The sequence below is a fragment of the Cygnus atratus genome, chromosome Z (genome assembly GCF_013377495.2).
Source record: "Cygnus atratus isolate AKBS03 ecotype Queensland, Australia chromosome Z, CAtr_DNAZoo_HiC_assembly, whole genome shotgun sequence".
NCBI classification, from domain to species: domain Eukaryota; kingdom Metazoa; phylum Chordata; class Aves; order Anseriformes; family Anatidae; genus Cygnus; species Cygnus atratus.
The window spans coordinates 44,737,196-44,751,321 of record NC_066396.1 but is presented as its reverse complement, the minus strand read 5'-3'; the positions used below and the strand labels follow the sequence as shown (position 1 = coordinate 44,751,321).

At 39.8% G+C, this 14,126-nt stretch overlaps 1 protein-coding gene across 4 annotated transcripts in view; it reads left to right on the top strand.

Moving 5' to 3' along the window:
* FANCC (FA complementation group C) overlaps positions 1 to 3,651 on the top strand; it is an 84,180-nt gene extending 80,529 nt beyond the window's left edge. For all 4 annotated transcript variants that reach the window (XM_035565319.2, XM_035565321.2, XM_050716268.1 and 1 more), the window contains 2 exons: positions 47 to 247; positions 2,067 to 3,651. In XM_035565319.2, the coding sequence (XP_035421212.1) occupies positions 47 to 247; positions 2,067 to 2,204 (339 nt within the window). In that variant the 3' untranslated portion in view covers positions 2,205 to 3,651. The remainder of the gene's footprint in view (positions 1 to 46; positions 248 to 2,066) is intronic.
* Positions 3,652 to 14,126: the final 10,475 nt, after the last annotated feature.

Sequence of the window (14,126 nt, the reverse complement as noted above, 5' to 3'; positions counted from 1 at the left end):
CTTTACTCTTCTCTGATCCTGCATCCTTTGAAATTGTTCCATACAGGCAGAAGCTCGAGCAGTCTACAACCATCTAATGGCGCTCTTCAACACTACTACCCTTTCTGTCAGAGATCTGCAGGCTGCTGTAAACAATATAACAGATACAGAGCAATGTTATACCCAGCATCTTACAACACATCTTCTTACCAACTTTTTACTGTTTTCTTCCAGTGGACATATGATTGCCCAGGAATTTATTTCCCATGTAAGTGTTTTTTTGTGGTTTTTTTTTCCAGTTTAAGCAAAACGTATTTTTCTTACTATTTGGATTTGCATTAAATCCTCTTAAGAAAGAAACTACATACTACAGCAACTATAGCTAACCTGCTATGTATCTATTTCAGCTACAGTCAAAGTATTTTCCTTCTTGACATATCTTGACAAGATCCCACTGAAAAAATTGCTGTATTGACTGCAGAAATACTCCAAGTAGTAGCTTGCGACTAAGGGATACCTACAGTTAATTTACAGCTGGCATAATGTGTAAACATCTTGCTGTAAATTTTGCTGTTTGCCTTCCCCAGCTGCAAATCACTACCTTAATTATCCAGCTGCTGCAGAGGTGCTGGAACTGTCTTCTCTCTGTTTTCCTTTATGTAAAACAAGTACTAAGTGTCAGTATTGATAAGGCAGATGCTTGGTACTTTAACAAATCCAGAGAGAGAAAATGGTTTAAGAACTGAGAGAGAAAAAAAGAACGAAGACCCAAGAGAGTGTCACTTAGGGTGTGAAAAAAGATGAAGAAAAAAGGAGTAAAATGTTGCATGTTTGCTACAATATCTTGCTATTTTTGTTGAAAGCTTTCAGGGATATTGGTGCAAACTGTAAAATGTGCTTGTGTCTCTCAAGATTTTTCTTAAGAAGTACAAGTTTCCTGTACAAGCAGGTACTGTGTGGTTTTAGCACTTTGAAAATTTTTCCTTCCAGCAGCAGTGAGCCCTTCTATTCTGTATAGGCTATATGTTTTACATAATCGCTGTGATTCTGTGACAGGAAGAACTGGAAAACTATTTTGGTGGTTATTCCTTTTGAATGGCTAGAGAGACATGACATTTATCTGTTTAAGGAGGGCTAAGATATTTTAAATATTTTAGATATAGGTTCAGAAATGATCAATTTTTGCCCAGCACAAGACCGTAATATTATAAAACGAAGGGGGTTGTTTGTAGTTTTACAGTCTGCTGCCTTCAGCTTTTCTCTTTAGAGGACTTGATTGTTGAGCAGTGGTGCTGTAGTATGCCAACATGCTGCTGTAAAGCTGACTGAAAGGAACTTCTTATTTCTTCATAGAAAGTAACATAAAACGACTTTTAAAATTCCGAGTATACAATTTCCAGTGCAGGGAGGTCAAGAGCTGTTATAGGCCAGAGTATGTCAGTCTGATTTGTTTTGATTACATCTGTGTAATCACTGATTTATAACTAGGCTTTCGAAGTGATTTGAAAAGGCCTGAAACAATATATGGAAGGCAGAATGGTACAGAACCAAACTGGGATGCATGGCAGTTGTTTTGGCTAGCATAGTAAGCTTTGGGATTAACACATCAGATATGTGGCAGAAAGTCCATCATGGTCTGCAGAAATTCCACCTTAGGGTCTTTTCCTGGCTCTTAGTCTTTGGGGAAGGGATTTATTTTTACTTTTTAAAACATTAAAGAATTTAATTGCCTCCCCAAACCCATTAACATATTTTCAATTGGTTTCTAAGAAGATAGCTTCTAAATTGTTGTACTGTCTGTCTTTTTGTGTTTCCTTTGAAAACTTATTGACTGCTTGATTTTTTTCACTTAAATTTGAGAGAACAGTAGAAATCTCAAAGGTGCTCAGTTCCTCCAAGGTTTGTGAAAAAAAGACTGATTAAGCAGAAGGGAAGTTTCTTTGAATTCAGCTTTTATTATCAGAGCATCTCACATGTTCAGATATCTGAGGGACAGATCTGTGGTTATGTTGCTAATACTAAATAGAGAATAGCTAGTACCCAATAACTTAATTGCATTATTTCCCATCTTCCCTATTTTCCTTCAGATCACTGAGACAACTGATATAAGCAAGGAAGTTCGTAGCCTTCTTATCCGTACTGCATACAGAATTAACCAAAATGGAGAAGAAAACCAAAAGACTGTGAAGCTGCTGAATGAACTTCTTCAAAAACTTAATGTTTGAAGTTTAGGTTTTTAATGTCATCTCCTTATCAAGGCAAAAAATCAGGGCTTTAATCAGGTGTCAACCTTTCACAAACATCTTGTATTACTAGTTAGCAAGGTTAGAAGAAAAATCTCTTAGCATTCTGACTTAAGGATAGCCCATAACTTTTCCTTCCCTCATATATATGAAAATTTATTTGTTTTGAAATGTAGCCTATTAGAATATAAAAGAAAGTGTGAAAGATGGTTGAAAACTTTGTTCTCATCTCTACTTGTTTTACAAGAGACCAATGTCATTTAAAGCAGCTTACTCATCTTGTTGTTTATCTGGCTGTGGATCAATTTTTCTCCCAAATTACTCATGGTTTTATTAGCAAATTGTATCCAATTGTTTGGTTGGTAAGTTGTTCCTAAAACGTTTTGTTCTACAATTCTGCTTTTACAAGAGTGGCGATGATCTCAAGTGAGAGTTAATGATTCATGGTGAATGCACTCCATGTTCTCAGGAAATCAACAGTGTTTCCTGAACTCTTTAATTCTTTTTGAAAACATTTCCAAAATAAAACTCCTCTCAGATCTGGTAAGTGATTAACTAACAGTACTGCAGCTTTCACAGTACGGTGTTCTCTCCAATGTGCTATACCAAGAGCTGGTCTCTGTCGACAGATGCTGCAGATAGAAGGTTTCTCTCAGTAAAGCCTATTTTCAGTGTGTGGAGACTGATGCTATTGTTTATTTGTTTAAGAAATCTTTTTTTTTTTCTTCTTCATAGAGACAAAATAGGGCAAGCACAACATAAGTGTAAGGAAACTTTCTAGTTTGAAGGCCAAATTTCCTAAAGAAAGCATGCGGTCACAACTCATCTCCTTCCTTTTTTGTGTCAAGAGATACGGTTTGTTTGCTTACTTCTATCTTTGTGTCATTTGTCTGATGAGGAGAATGTTGACAGGGAACAAAGCCTTAGTGTTTTACACTTAGGAAAGTACTTATCCCAAGAAGTGTAGTGAACACGTTTCTAGCTTAACTAGACTAGTAAGAATGGAGAATGGTAATGGTAGAGCACCTTAACACATTTCAGTCATTTCTTCTCATATATTACCTATCTAGCTTTAACGTCAACACTTATGCTGTGTTCAAAGATATACGCTGGAATATTATTCTTGTGTATAAAATTGGAGGTACATATCTTAAATTACTATAGCATTTGTTTTTGAGCAAGGGAGAAGAAAAACAAAGTTCTTAGTATCCTTTGGTTGCAAGAAGTGGAAGAATATTCTGTAACTATTCTTACAGTTTTGTTTCCAGTGAGTCATATCAGACTAAATTACAGAAGTTACGTGTCCTCTGAGTGAATTTATTAATATGGTTGTAATATTTGACTCCAGCATATGAAGAAATAATAAATATTTAATATATGTCTGTGAAGAACACTGCTTTTTCTCTTTTTGGATTAAAAATAGTTCTGAATAAAAAAAAAAAAAAAGGTGTGTTGCAGTTTTTTGGTTGTTGGTACACATATCTACAAAAGCAAAATCACGCAACCCAGTTTTCTATTCCTTGAATAGCATAACTAAAAGATATGATTAAACTAAACTGTTTGTTTGTTGACCAGAAACCGAAGTATCTATCCAGTGGAAACAGATGTGTGCAGTATTCTCTGTAGAATGACAAATACTCTAAAATTGGTTTCCAAAGGAAGAACCCCATTCTTGGATGTGAGATTTTGTTTTTTCTTAAATTCTCTCCATATTAAAACAATTTGTAATTTAACCTACTTAAAAGAAGAATTAGCAGAGAGTTGCAATGTGTGATTCTTGCAGATCTGTGAAGTGTAATGCTATGGGTATTATAGTTACCTGTTGATTTCATTTGCTGGAGATGAATTTTTAACCATCTTTTCACAGTGCAGTATTTTTTTTTATTATTATTATTTTACTATTAGCAAAATATATGGCAATTCTTGTTAACTTTCTTAAACAAAATCAATATCCTGTTAAATAGTGAGAAGTCAATTCAAGCAGGAAGGAAATGTGCAATAAAGCCAGAAAGAACAAAATGAGTACTGAAAAGGTATATTCTTGTTTTACAGTGTTTCACTTAGGAAGAAGTACTGCATGATTTAAATATTACAAGGAGGATTTGCTGGTTTCAGGACACTTCATAGAAAAAGAGCCATGTGATGCTATCTGTAACTTTAAGAAGAGACATCTGTACTGGTGTTCTTTTTGCTTAATTTAGCATAGTTGTTATAAAACTTTGGTGTTTCTTTTTTCTTGCTCTTTCACAGTGCTTGAATTATGATCTAACATTGATATAAACCATGATTTTGTGGGATGTCGAAGCTACTTCTGTTAGTTTGCCAGTGGAAGTTAAAAAAGTATGTATTTGGTAGGTCTGAGTAATGAAAGATTTCTCATATGGTGGCTCCATCCATCTAATATGCATCTTCTCCTCTGTAATCCCTGCTTTCTGGAAAAGTTCTTTGGAGCCCCCAGGGCTGTACTTTTATGCAGAACCAGCCAAGAAGCCCTGAAATCAGGGCCTCAAGTAGCTTGTTCCCTTCCCTCCAATCTCCACATCACCACACACCCTAATCCTGGATATTACACTGAATAGAGAGCTTTTCAAGATCTTTCTGCATTGAATAAGAATACAGTCAGTAAATTTGACATTTTTGTTGATGATCTTTATTTCCAGTCTGAGACTGATAACTTACAGCCTTTGGTACGCTGCAAGCTGTCCACCCAGCATGGGACTGGTGGGATTCTGTGCATTTTCTTCAAAAAAAGATGTTGCTGTGGTTCTCTTCAACCAGGATCTTAGCGCAGTGCATATACAAAGCACAATACATTTTATTTTGTAACGTATGCTAGGAACAAGCATATCAGGTATTGCAATTTAGCTGACCAACAGTAACATGTTTATCTGTTATTACTGGGATTTGTAATCTAGTTTCTGTACCTGTGACATTTTAAGTGCAAAGAGGTGTTACAGAAAGTCAGATTGAACAAGTGAGTGAATATTAGTTTTGGTAAGTTAGAGTTCATGGCAAGATGCTGTGTGTTTGGCTTACTTTTGGTTTTGGGGGATACAATTCAAAAAAATCTGAAGTATCGTACAAGTTTATTTTGAAAGGTCTAGCAAAAATGACTAGCAACTATTAAAACCAAACACTAAAAGCAAACAAAAATTAATACATGTATTTTCTGTATTATCCAGTGGCAGAATAAAATGCTAATGTTGTGTGAGAGTGAATAACGTTGTGCTGATTAAAATGCAATTTTTATTGTGATGTAAGAAGAGTGAAGAAAGGTAGGAAATTCTGACACTGAACTGCAGCTACTAGACTGAAGTTTGAGAAGTCAAAACCTACAAAGTCATACAAGGGGACCTTCACCACAACACCAAGTGTGTTTTTAATCCATATTTTTATACTTATCCGATAGTCTTCAATGTCTTTTCCTATAGCCTTCCAATAGTCTTCAGTGCATGTTTTGTGAGGCAGCACAAAAATTTATACCACTGTAGCTATATCATCTGGTGCTAGAGGTCCTCCCCTAGCACTTAATTCACGGCAGTGTTCACATGTGGGGCTGTTTAAGTCCACCTACCTCTCTGGCAAGTTCTTCTTACTCGTGATCAATGTTTTCCTTCACATGCTTGTCTGGACTTTAAAAGATATGCTAATGTTAGCCATTTTGGTTGCTGCCTTAGCAGGGAGTAGTTTATTCTGGGAATTTGAAGTTAGGTGGTCTGTTCACTAGTGGATGCCAAGGAAGGTGTTTCCCGTGCTTGCGTTGGCCATCTTGCTTTAACCAGCTGTCTGGCTGCTGGAAGGAAATAAACCTCACCAGCCCCTCACGATGGCTTAAGTGTACTCATGGTGACTGGGTCCTTTTAATGGCCAAGATCCAACGGGGGATAGCACTGAATTGCCATCAGACACTGGAACAAAAACCTGAAATGTCAGCTGGCTGTAGCTGAGTTCTAGCAATACAGTCAGTGGGCATGGATTGTGCCTTTGTATTTTATATTCCTGCATGTGTGTGAAGGAAGAGAGGGTGAGAACGAAGGAAAACTAGCATGCTAAAACCCAGTTGCAGAAATTTGTCTGTGATTTTTATATTCAGTTTAGCTGTAGAACTCATAGGATTAGGAAATAACAATTCCATTCAAGACAGTTAAACTAAACATCAGCAAGTAGCAGAAAAAAATCCAACAATACTGTCTTTAGTAGCTCTGTGCTCTTAACTGACTTCCCAGTCTCTCAATAAATCTTGCTACTTCAAAAACATGCTTCATAACTTGTCTGTGTTATATTAGATAGACTCATTTCATAAAAACGCAGCCCCTCTGAAACAATTCCCCTCTCTTTTATATTGCTTTGAATAAAAATATCCATTTAGACCATGAACTTTTGCATATGCACATTTCCATCTTGAACACAGTTTTACATGTTCTTGGCCATAATAATTGGCTGCACGTAGTTATCCTTGTTCTGAATTGCACTGTCCTTGAGATTTCCCATGTGTATGTGCCCAATCAACCTGTGTGTACAGCTTACTCACTCCTTGCTGTTTTATTCCTTAGTTTGTGGTTTATTTGGAGCATCCCAAAACAGATGTGTTCAGCATGTCATTTACATGCTACTGAAAAAAAGTTCCCCTGATTTTTTTTCTTTCTTTTTTTTGTTGTTGTTGCTGTTGTTTTGTTTTATTCCAAACAGAATTGTAATGGTACAACAACACACGTTTCCCATCTGTATTATCTTTCCTGGTAGAGACTACCAGGCAATGTTTAACTGTTCTTAAGCTCACATTTGTGCTTCACTCCTATATCAGCTCGAGAAGTCTGTGAATACAGAGAGAAAAGCCGTTCTCAAATTCCGTGGATGAGGATAGAGGCCTTGCAATTTGGTATGGAATTAATTCTTAAGATGAAAATTACTGATACGTGTCTTAGCCATTATCTGTGAGTTCCCAGTAGGCAGAGTCGTTGCCATCTTTTCTGAAGGCATGACAAAAATATAAACTTTGTTACCACAGACCAACAAATTAGTTTTTGAAATACATTGCAAAAAACAGTGTTATGTTCAGCTTTTCTTTCTTGTGGGTTTGCTTCTTTGCTAAAACACAAGTGAGCAGTGCTGAGCAGTATACTGTGCATCATGCTTTTAGGGCCAGGCTGAATAGCTGTCCTTGCTTACCCTGGCCTGTTTAACCCCCAGGAGCACGCTGAGCAAATAGCCAGCACAAACGTTGTGATACAGCTATAACAACCCCTAAGGAAAGACACTTCTGTTGGAATTTAAAGGTTTCAGATGATGGCTTTTCATTGTCTGTCATCATAGCTCTTCTGATCTCAATTTCTTTTCAACTGTTTTGCTTCCACTTGCTGTACTGAGAGGGAGCGAGCTCTCAGACTCAGGTACCCTCTAGGCAGAAGCATTGCCTTCTCTTTCCCTTGCCACCCTCTTCTCCCTCTCTGCCCAGGATCCAGGATAAATGTGGGTATCAACAGGTTACTAGGTGCATGTGAATCAAGCAACCAAAACCAACCATTTTTACCTAGGTCAAGCTAGGAAATAGTGTGAATCATCCAGCATACCTTGTCAGAGAAGGGGAAGATGCATGTCTCAGTCCCTCATATGTCCTTGTGTATGTGGTGCCAGCTCTGCTCCCAGGCACGACCCTAATATGAATTTTAGTATATCAATTACTGTTAATTCACACCTATAAAGTTAGTTTCACAGACTGCTCTATGTTCTGCCTTTCCAGCAGCTGAGCAGGGGACTGAATTGTATCTGCTGCCTCTTCTTGGTAGATGGGCAGGTTGTACAAATAGTACATCCAACAGTTTAAATGCAGTGATTTATTTTTAAGGTAGAATACTGCAAAGTTAGGTAAACATCGTAGAATGAAGTTGAAGGTCATGTAAGATTACACATAAGCCAAATATCCACCAATGTCTATCACATACATACTTCTAACCATACATCAGTCTCTACGTTAGCTCTTCCCTGCCCTGATTTCTTCAGACTTGACAATCATAATAGAGTTCTTTCAGATGTATATGATGCTGAAAGCAGAAGAGAGTTTGGTATTATATTAATTCTCTCTTCCCTCTGTTTCCAAAACGAGGCATTTGAACAGCCCAGTAAATATCTGCCATTCGTACAGTAACTCTGCTTCAGCACAGTTTGTCAAAATATATTGCAGCGTGGCAATCGACGTGTATACAAAGAAAATAGGGAAAGGACTGCCATGTGATGTGCTGTTGTGGTTCCTGTTCATCATTTTTCCATCAATTCATGTTTCTTTCATGAATCTGAAGTTTACTGTGATTTTTAAGATGTTTGCAGAGCGGGCTCCTCTTCCCTGGCTGCCCTGGGAGCAGTGGGTGCTCACCACCTCTAAAACATGCCAGCAACCCATATCCTTACCAGCTGTGCTTCAGGACATAGAGAGGAATAATTTTGTTTCTTGCCCATTATAAACATGTGGTTGTGGCGTGGGAAGCTCTTAGTGCCAAAACGTAAGTTATAATACTAAATATACATGAAGCGCCAGCATTGACATTTTCTCTTTGGTGTAGAGCAATTGGTTTTCTCAGCATCACATTTTCCCCATAGCTGACGCTGCCATTACTGGATGAGAATCAGCTGGCTTAAGACTTAGGTCTTACCATTTTCCTCATATGACTGCTTCCAAATTCCCACTCCTTCCTCTCAGCTCTCAAGCGGGAAATGTGCACTCCTGTGACTTGATTGAAGAAAGGAGAAGTGTGTGCTAAGGAATCTGTGCAGGTGCGTGTAGAAACTAGAAAAAGCTAGTAGCCAGGCTTCCATACTTCTTTGCATAATGTGGACAACCTTGTGAGGTGTTCTGACTCCTCATGTATGTTTTAAAAAAAAGAGCATTTATATGGTAGTTTTTTATTGTTGTTGTTTGTTTGTTTGTTTTTTTGTCTACGAGAAGATGGGGACAACTCGACTAATATTGGGAGCTCATTAAACAGCCTTTTTGTAGTCAGAAGGACCAGGAGGTGATAATGAGTTAGGGCATGAGGTGCAATCCCAGGTATGAATGCAGGCTGAGTGATGAGTGGATAGACAGCAGGTGGAGAAGGACCTGGGGGTGTTGGCTGATGAGAAGCTCGTGAGCCGTCAATGTGCGGTTGCAGCCCAGAAAGCCAACCACATCCTGGGCTGCATCAAAGGAAGGTTGGCCAGCAGGGCGAGGGAGGTGATTGTCCTCCTCTACTCTGCTCTCGTGAGACCTTGCCTGGAGCACTGTGTTCAGCTCTGGGGCCCCCAGCACAAGAAGGACGTGAACCTGTTAGAGCGAGTCCAGAGGAAGGCCACAAAGACAGCCAGAGGGCTGGAGCACCTCTGCTCTGAAGACAGGCTGAGGGAGTTGGGGTTGTTCAGCCTGGAGAAGAGAAGGCTCTGGGGAGACCTTACAGCGGCCTTCCAGTACCTAAAGGGGGCTCAACAGGAAAGCTGGGGAGGGACTCTTTGTCAGGCAGTGTAGCGATAGGACAAGGAGTAATGGCTTTAAACTAAAAGACAGTAGGTTTAGACTAGATGTAAGGAAGAAATTCTTCACGCAGAGAGTGGCGAGGCCCTGGCACAGGCTGCCCAGAGAAGCTGTGGGTGCCCCACCCCTGGAGGTGTTCAAGGCCAGGCTGGATGGGGCTCTGGGCAGCCTGGTCTGGTGGGAAGTGTCCCTGCCCATGGCAGGGAGGTGGAACTGGGTGGTCTTTAAGATCTCTTCCAACCCAAACTGTTTGATGGTTCTAGGGCAGGTAGTTCCAGCACAAGTGGTGTCAGTGAGAAAAATCTCAATGACAGTACGGCAGAGCAATACTGCAATATTACTGAAGTGAACAACTGAGTTCTAAATGAACAACGATGCAATGACAGTAAGGAGGCTGCATGTGAAAAGTAGAATGAGGGAGGAGGGGAGTTAGATTTTATATCACTGAACAAGGAAAAGGAGTATTATTTTTCCAATGTAAAATGAAATAGGAATAAAGTTTTAATTGGTTGAGCTTGGAAGTTAAAACTGCTGAGTTTTAGGAATATCAAGAGAAGCAGAATGGAGTGAGATGGATGCTGATGTAGTATATAATTTTAGTTTTGTTGTGGTTGCAAGAGTTTACTGCAAAGGAGGTACAGTTGTAAAGCAGAAAATTGTTACTACCAAATATATATATATATATATATATATGTTATATATATATAAAGAAAGAACGGATGATACTGTGATGTAACAACATTAGGTAGTATAATACAAAAACAAAACAACAACAACAAAAAACACAAAATGGGGACTTTTTTCTGTCTATTAGAGCTACAGAACTGAAGGCTGCAGTGGTGCACAGGAGGGCAGCAGCACTGTTGTCCCCAGCCCAGAGGCGTAAGCAACAGCAGCTTTGGTAAGGCAGCAGCACAGACAGGAGCTCTGTCGGGGTGCAGAGCGAATACAAAACGATGGCGAGCTGAAAATCAGGTTCTGCTTTCTGATGTACAAATTATCATGATAAAGCACCTATTCACACGACTTCAGTTTCAGATGCCTTTAAATAACATGAGAGATGCCAGTTCTTCTGGCAGCTATAAGCAGCAGGAATGAAGACCTTAATTTTGTGCAGCAGATATGCGGTCAGCTTTAGTCACAGTAGATGGATAGACGCAGTTCATCTCTCAGATACTGTGCAAATTTCTCAATTTCCTTATGCGCTGACATATTTCACCAGCATAAAATTGTCAGTCTGCCAGCAAGATTGCTCCTTAAAATAATTCTTCCGATATAATGTGGTTGTGGAAACAGCAGGTCATAACCACGTTAGTGTATACATGTGCTTCATTATTTATGCGTTCCCAAACTCTGTTTAGTTATGGTGAAATTCTAGATTATTCAGGCTCCCTTTTTTGGTTGCTTCCTTTTTTGTCTTTTCTTACAATCAATTCTTTATTTTTGGGACTACTACTCTGGGCATCTACGTCTGGGATCAAGGACAAAATTACTTTTAACCTATTTATCTATCTGTTAAAAAGTTTACCTATTTTAAGGAGACAAAATCTCATGGGTACTGGCAATTATAGTGCAAAGGTAAGTATATTACAGTTTAAATATTAATTTGTTTTTTAGATATTAAGACTCAGTGTCCTGGAACAGTGTTTGCAGTGAATTAAAGAGCAACGTTTTGTGCTCAGAATGTGGGTTTATGTCACATGTTAGTCTTACTGTAGAAGAACATCATTATTACATTAAGGGAGTGCTTTGCTCAGAGGAAAATACCATTAAGTTACAGAAGCAAAATGTGAGCATTCCCAGAAAATCCATGTACAGCTCTTCCTGACTTTGAAACCGTACGTATGGAAACACAGGTTTGTGAAAGCACGGGAATTCCTCCCTCTTTTAGCACAGAAGCTGAGGCAGCAGTGCTAGGCAGTAGGAAAATCCGTCCCAGGATGCCCAACTGTGCCTGCACACAAGCCTTGCAGTGGGCACTGTGCCCTCTTCTGCCCACCAGCGTCCCCTGGGTCTGCAGGACGGAGGGGCAGCATCTGCGGCCCAGTCCTCAGGGGTGGGGAGCATCCAGGTATTTCTTAAAGCTTGCCAAGCTGCTTTATGGAAGGAATCCACTGAGGACTAGTAAAGCCTTGGGCCCATGAGGACAGCGAGATGAAATGGCTGGGCAGGTCTGGGAGTGCTGAGCTGCAGTGGTAGTGGGCATGCTGGGGAAAGTCACAGGGGGAAATAGGGAGAAAGAAGCAAGGAAAGCTGAATGAAAACGTGGCCACTTTTAAAGTAAAGCACGATGTGCCAGAGCGAAGAGGGTATCTGCTAAAGGGTAATGTGCTATCAGGAAAAGTTAAAAAACAAACAACAAACAAACAAAAACAAAACCACCACTACATCTCTGCAGTAACATAGCTGCTGGTTCATTCAAAGATGCACAGGTTTCCTCCCACATACTTATGTAAAATTTAAAACAAACAAAACAAAAGTGTTCCATAATAGAACTTTCCTTAACGCTCATTCACACTTTCATCAGCTTTGGAGATAAACTGGCTGGCTACATTACGTGTTATGATGACCTAGCTCTATGGATTATAATTATTTTGGTGTTATGCTTTTTCATATATCCCCTTAATCTTTGTGCTAACTGAAGAGGGATTTCCAGACTCTGAAATCTTTTTGCCCCTTTGTGTGGCAAAGTACAATCTGTTGCTCCTTCCTGGAGCATCCTTTGTTTTCAGTGGTACACACATTCCGTGTGGGCAGCAAAGCTCGGGTTTAAAATCTCTCTTATTAGTGACGGGGTATTTTGTGTCTGTCAGATTGCCCAGCTGCACATACTTGTAGCTGTAATATCATCAGGGCTGTGCTGGTCACTGTAACCTTTCTCTGCTGCAGCGTACGATCAGTGGCAGCGGTCCATAACTGGCTCCTCGTGCCCGAAGCCCTGGCTGTTCTCTCAAGCTGCCCACTTGCTCAGGCTGCTTTTCTGGCTGGACCTGTTTCCAGGCTAGACCTGTTTCCTTCCCTGTTATGTGAGAGGAACATGCAATATGGTACAGTTAATTCCCCCTTAAAGAAGAAAGCGCAGAGCCAAAGCAGCTGCAAACACATCCCAGCAAAGCTGAAGACAAAACAAAGTGGAGGAACTGCTGTCAGCAAATTGGTATGTTTTAAACCATGTTTGTAACAGAAAGTGTATGATCAGGAATGCATCTCGTCTGAGAGGGACGAGTTATCCAGCTCACAGCCTCCTTACAGTCTGGCTTTACTCTAAACAAGTGACCCACGAGAAAATAGATGGTAGTCCTTGCCTAACCGTACGGACAGATACAGTTTTCACTTAATCTGAGATTCATTTTTACAATTAAAAGCTATGTCCTGAAAACATAATCAGCTAGATCCTGACCAGCTGCTGACCTGATGAAATAGGTGGGACACAGTCCAGACTTCTGTACAGGGACTTCTAATGCGATCCAACGTAAAACTATCAGCATGTTTGGCAAGGCTGAGCTCGGGGTGGGGAAACACTTTGTTTGATTCAGAGGGGGCTTGCTGACCCTTCACACCGAGGGCAGTGAGGCCCTGGCACAGGCTGCCCAGAGAAGCTGTGGATGCCCCATCCCTGGAGGTGTTCAAGGCCAGGCTGGATGGGGCTTTGGGCAACCTGGTCTGGTGGGAGGTGTCTTGCCCATGGCAGGGGGTTGGAACTGGGTGATCCATGAGGTCCCTTCCAACCCAAACCATCCTGTGGTGCTGTGATTCTGTGGTGACTGTGTAACAGAAGTAGGATGAAAAGTAAGTAGGGCGATAATGCACCTACATGATTGCTTGCTTGTGCTTGTTGTCATAACCATGTACACTGGTGTGTGATGTCTGACAGCCTCGAGGTATTAGCGTTCACCTCCAAAGAGAGAGATTCAATGACATTGTAACATTTCTGCCACTTTAATCAAACGCCTGATTAAAGAAAATACTGTTTTAAAGAACAACATGGTAATTTGACTGGATTTTAGCGTGCTGACAGTCAAAGCTGTTAGAGTTAGGGCCTGATATCACTTCCAGTAATGGTTTTAAAATTTGTTACAATGTTTGGATTTTTTTCTTTTTTTTTTTGCTTACCTTTGTTTAGTATAACTAGTATTCACAAAGTTCTCCTCTAAGGAAATTAATATGGGAACCCCCACATTGGGGGAATGTTGAGTAAAAAAAACAATACTACACTTCCTGCTTATATATATTTATATAAAAATATAGATAAAATTTTTGCTAGGCTTTATTAAGAGCTTAATTAACAGGCATTTTTTGTATTTCACTCCCAGAACTTTCTACATGGTTCACCAAGATATAACACCAGTGCTAACACTTCTATCAGTTTAATGAAGCTACTCTTTAATATATTGAATAGTCTC